This window comes from Chenopodium album, chromosome 25 (genome assembly GCF_948465745.1).
Source record: "Chenopodium album chromosome 25, dcCheAlbu1.1, whole genome shotgun sequence".
NCBI classification, from domain to species: Eukaryota; Viridiplantae; Streptophyta; class Magnoliopsida; order Caryophyllales; family Amaranthaceae; genus Chenopodium; species Chenopodium album.
Genome location: NC_137858.1, coordinates 25,851,348 through 25,857,107, shown reverse-complemented (window position 1 = coordinate 25,857,107; position 5,760 = coordinate 25,851,348). Strand labels below are relative to the sequence as shown.

The 5,760-nt window shown below is 33.7% G+C and overlaps 1 protein-coding gene across 1 annotated transcript; it reads right to left on the bottom strand.

Annotated features, from left to right (window-relative positions):
* Positions 1 to 3,140: 3,140 nt before the first annotated feature.
* On the bottom strand, positions 3,141 to 5,006 carry LOC145613894 (uncharacterized). The gene is made up of 4 exons (XM_081668933.1): positions 4,530 to 5,006; positions 4,001 to 4,337; positions 3,722 to 3,913; positions 3,141 to 3,577 (listed from the first exon to the last, which is right to left on the bottom strand). Exons 1-4 carry the CDS (start codon positions 5,004 to 5,006, stop codon positions 3,141 to 3,143), a joined length of 1,443 nt encoding a protein of 480 aa, XP_081525059.1.
* Between the last annotated feature and the right edge of the window lie 754 nt (positions 5,007 to 5,760).

Genomic DNA, 5,760 nt, shown 5'->3' with positions numbered 1-5,760 from the left:
ACTTGACTCTATATTTAATTTAAATTATTTAGTTTGGATTAAGCAATAGACGAGGTTATCCAATCCACCAAATCATTTTGGTCCCAAATGACCATTTGAAATAAAAGTTTAGCGCGATGCAAGAACGGGCGCAACTCCATTCTCACAAAGTTAGTCTAGGATCTCATCTAACTTTCATTATAAAATAAAATGTAAATACCAAAAGAGAAGAGGACATGTTGATCAAACAAGCCTCGAAAAGCCACGGGCTACCACCGTGTACCCCAACCCATAATTGTCAATACTCTAGAAGTGCACGCTTTCTAGAGTTTTATTGCTCATCCATGTTTCATTTTACGTGGTTACAATTTTAATTAATATCCGACTCATTCAAGTAGACCATACATAACAATAATAAATCAATTCACTTTTAATCTTATTTAGGACAATGGTGATCACATCACAAGTTGACCTATAATTCCATTAAACTTCCAAATTATCTAAAATTGTTGAACATAGTCAACCCACCTAGCCATTTCGGCTTAATAATCCACCTTTACTCAACATACTAACATGTCATGATTGAGTAATAAATAAATAAATAACATTGTAGATTAATTAATAAATTTATTCCACTTAAACCATTCAATTCCAATCCTTTAATAATCCAAATATGGTTAACAAACCAATCCAATAAAATATGTTTGTATCAACATTCCATACAAACAATTAATCCAATATAATTCAACATACTTGCATCCATAATTCCATTCAAGCATATTTAATTCACCAAAACATGCCTCATAAACATAAATACATGAATTAATTAAATATATAACCAAACAATTTCCATCCAATTGTTCTCTAATCAAGAAACTAAGTTCGTTCTTTTTGGTACCTAAATATGACACTACTTGCAACAAAGTAGACATGTACGTACCTCATGTAAACAATCCTTTGCGCCACTTTTAATCACTTAAAAGTCGCCTAAGGAATAATCACCTCCTAGAAAATAACCCATAATCACAAATTAATACATACAAAAATTTCCAGCAATATAATCTACATTAAAAGTCCTTAAAACTTCCTTTAAAACATGTTTTTATGCTTAATTAATCATTAGAAATTAACTAGGAACAAAAGCCCCAAATTAATTAGTCATTAGAACCCTAAAATCCCAATTTCAATAAATTAAAACCCTAGGTTTTATAATTATAAAATCTGAAAATTATAGTAACAATTATAAATCTGAAATTAATAATTTAAACTATCAAAAACATGATTTTGATACTAAAGATATAATCTTTATACTATAAAAATAAAACCCAAAACAAAAGTAATAATTTTGAAGCAATATATAAGAAAACAAAGGAGGAAGAAGGGTGGCTGCGGTGGCAGGCGCCGGCTGGGTGGTCGCCGGCGACTAGGTGGCGGCGGTAGGGAGGCCCGCCGGTGGTGGCAGCAGCCATGAACAGGAGCAGCAGCAATGGCAGTTGGGGAAAGCAGTGAGCATGGCTCACGTAGGAAGGAGGAGGAAAAGAAAAGAAAGAAAAAAAAAGAAAAGGAAAAGAAAGGAAGAAAAAAAAGAAAAAGGAAAAAGAAAATAAAGGAAAAATAAAATAAAGAAAATAAAGAGGAGGAAAAATAAGACTAACCTTTTGTGTGGGGAAAAAATTTGGGGATGTATGGGGTATTTATAGGAGAGAGAGTGGTGTAGGGTTAGTTTTAAGATTGGGCCTCATAAAATTAATGGGCCAATTGGATAAATGAAATGGACTAGCTTTGTCTAATATGTATGGCATAAGTATAGAATGGATAATTAAAAATCCTTTTAGAACAAAATCAATTATCAACCCAAAAATAATTTGGAACTTTAAAACTTAAATCCCGGAAAAACACACATAAATATTATAAATGAAATAAAAATTCATTTATAATATATTTATAAATACGGGGGATTACACTTGTTTTTTCCATGAGAAAGAGTATGAAAATGGTAGCCATTGATGTGATAGTGATTAAATTTTCGAACTCTTGTTAGTGGTCCAAATGCTAACGAGCGAACAATGTCATTTTTGATGCCCTTTTCCAATACCTATATTAATCAAAGGTTCAAAATGTCATTACGGTCATATACTAACATGCTAAAAACACTAGATAATCATATATTTAATTAGTATTTTATATTAGTTAAGTGACTTACATAATCTTAGAACCAATCAGGATATATGTCTTCATATTTGATCCAAACTTCATCTGAACTTTGGTATCTATGTTCTCTGATCATTTCTTCTTCAAACAAACTGTTAATTATATTAGTATGTAAACATATAGATATGTTACGAGCAACATGTTATGGTACTTTTATAGGAATTTACCTTGCATATTGCTGTAGAGTTTAACAATTACTTAGAACATATCGGTGAGCAACTTTGCAATCTTTTTCAACAAGGTAACAAAATTGACCTTCTGACAAACTATGTCCAAAAGTTGAAGAGAACATCTCAAGTAAGTCAGGATTATTGTTCAATCCACTTTCAGCATGTGCACCCAATCCTAAATCCTTCACCTTAGAGTCAACTTCTTCTTCAAAATAAAGGGAGCAAAAATTTGTTACCTCCTTGAGTAGGTAGGCATTACAAATTGAGGCTTCCACTCGCGCTTTATTACCCACTTTCCTCTTTAAATGGTATAAAAACCTATAATAAAAAATACTAAGTATCTTTAAATTAATTTTAAAAAAAAAGAAAGTAAAAGATGAATTTTATATAATTACCTCTCAAAAGGGTACATCCACCTATATTGAACCGGCCCACCAATTTTTGCCTCATATGGCAAATGAATAGGAAGAGGCTCCATACTATTAAAAAAACCATGCAGAAATATTCTCTCTAATTTGCAAATAATTTCAGGAATAATTTCTTCCAATCGCACCATGTCAGTAATTTTTAAGGTGGTGGCGCAAAGATCTCTAAAAAATTGGCTCAACTCAGTAATAACATTCCACACATTTAAGGGTAACAAGTCTTTAAATACCGCTGGTAGCAATCGTTGCAAAAAAACATGACAATCATGACTTTTCATACCGAATAGCTTACACTCCTTTAAATCAACGCATCTACCTAAATGAGAAGTATATCCATTAGGAAACTTTAATTTCTTCACCCATTCACAATAAGTTTCCTTTTCTCTTTAGGCAACACAAAAGGAGCATTCGGTTTTAAAGTCCGTTTTTCCCCTTTACTATTAACAACATCTTGCGCCTCCAATTTTCGACGTTTACAATACCCCCCCAAGTCTCTTCTTGCTTTCACATTGTCTTTAGTTTTACCCTTAACATCCATTACAGTGTGAAACACATTATCAAATACATTTTTTTCAATGTGCATGACATCAAGATTGTGGCGCATCAAGAGCTTGCTCCAATATGGAAGCTCCCAAAAGACGCTTTGCTTTGTCCAATGGTGAAACTTTCCATATCCTTCTGCCTCGTTATCATCACCCCTTATTTGCTCAACAGTTTTTGGAAATAAAGATACTCGATTCCAAATGTCCTCACCACTCAATCGTGGTGGTGGGGAATCATTCTTAACTTTGTCTTTAAAAAAAGTACTCTTATTTTTTCGAAAATTATGATCATTGGGTAAAAACTAACGGTGACAATCAAACCAACTTTGTTTTCCACCATTTTTAAGAGTGAAAGCCTTAGTGTTTTCCATACAATATGGGCAAGCTAATCTACCCGACGTGGTCCATCCTGAAAGCATGCCATAAGCCGGAATATCACTAATAGTCCAAAGCAATGCAACCTTCAATTGAAAATTTTGTTTTTGCGAGATGTCGTAAGCCGGTAACCCAACGTCCCATAATTGCTTTAACTCTTTAATAAGAGGTTGCAAGTACACATCGAGATTCCCTTTAGGATTCTTTGAACCTGGAATTATCAAACTTAGAAACATAAAAGGTTTCTTCATGCACAATTCAGGTGGAAGATTATAAGGAGTTAGAATGACGGGCTAACAAGAATATTGTCTTCCTGTCTTTCCAAATGGTGAAAATCCGTCAGTACAAAGACCTAGTCGGACATTTCTAGGCTCCGCAGCAAAAGAAGGGTACTCTTTATCTAGGTGTTTCCACGCCTCTCCATCACTTGGATGAGATATAAGGCCATGAACTCGAGGATTATCTTTATGCCACTTCATCTGCTCCGCAGTAGATCTTTTTGCATATAATCTTTGTAATCTCGGGCCTATAGGAGAGTAAATAAGAGCACTATGAGGAGAATTCTTGCCACTTTCTCTAAGTGTCTTATGACAACTTCCTTTGCAATATAGACATTCTTTGAGATCTTTGTGTTCCTTCCAAAATAACATACATCCATTTGGACATACATGAATCTTTTGGTGCAGAAGTTCTAGCCCTTCAAGCAATTTCTTAGTCTTGTAAAAACTATTTGTCATCTTGTTTTCATCTGGGCACATGTATTTCATTAAGGAAGAAACACCATCTATAGCTTTATGTGGAATATTATACTCGCACTTGATGTTTGCCATCCTTGCAGCAGCAGACAATACAGACAACTTGCAGCCATCATACAATGGCTCTTCCGCTGCCTTCAACATGTCAAAGAACTTCTTGTAACTAGCATGTAGCTCTTCTTCAATATTTTCTAAACCACCTTCTAGTCCAAAGGCATCTAATACCATGTTTCTATATGGGTTCAATGCATCCTCGGTGGATATGGAGCTGCTACTTTGGGATTCTCTTTGGAAATACAGTTCACCATGAAAAACCCATTGGAAATAGTTAGGCAAAAAACCATGCTTATAGAGATGCTCCTTAATGGTATCAAGATCTTGATAAGGAATATTTCGACACTGTGCACATGGACATTTCATCACACCATCTATCCCGACGTTGTCTTGTGTGATAGCAAATGTAATAAATTCATTGACCTTTTCAGCAAAGGTTGGACTAAGAAATTTTCCTTCTAACCGTTTATACATCCATGCTCGATCCTCCCTCATTATATAGCAGTTTCACAAAAAATAAATGATACAAAAAGCATAGACAAATTAAGTAAAGCACTTAGAAAAATAACATTCTTTTAGGTCATTTAAATATTTAAGGACATCAAAATGAAAATTATTGTTACCAATTAACATCATATGAGAAGAAGCGTTCCCATTTTCTACACGCTCTTTCTAATGAACTTGAAAAGACTTTATTCATGTCTAATATATGTAATTATAACTTCCCAAGAAAAGAAATCACAAAAAAAAAAGCATGTTATAAGGTTTTAAGGTCTTGTAGAACCAAAATCAAGCAAATTCGACCAAAATGGGAAGAAGCGTTCCCATTTTCTACATGCTCCTTCTAATGAACTTATAAAGGCTTGAATCATGTCAAATATATGTATTTGTAACTGCCTAAGCAAAAAAATAACAAAGAGCAAGCAATTTATAAGGTTTTAAGGTCTGGTAGAACCGAAATCAAGCAAACTCAGGCAAAATGAGCAGAAGCGTTCTCATTTTCTACATGCACTTTCTAATGAACTTGAAAAGGCTTGAGTAATGTCAAATATATGTATTTATAACTTCCTAACAAAATAAATCACAAAAACAAAGGATGTAATAAGGTTTTAAGGTCTTGTAGAACCAAAAATCAACCAAATTCGGCCCAAATAAGAAGAAGCGTTCCCATTTTCTACATGCTCTTTCTAATGAACTTATAAAGGCTTGAATCATGTCACATATATGTATTAGTAACTTCCTAAGCATA

Coding starts and splice junctions, on each gene's coding strand:
- LOC145613894 (XM_081668933.1), bottom strand. CDS start 5,006: ATGAGGGAGGATCGAGCATGGATGTATAAACGGTTAGAAGGAAAATTT. Junction 4,338..4,529: donor TGTCTGCTGCTGCAAGGATG/GCAAACATCAAG, acceptor TTATTTTGGAAG/GAACACAAAGATCTCAAAGA. Junction 3,914..4,000: donor GACAGGAAGACAATATTCTT/GTTAGCCCGTCA, acceptor TGATAATTCCAG/GTTCAAAGAATCCTAAAGGG.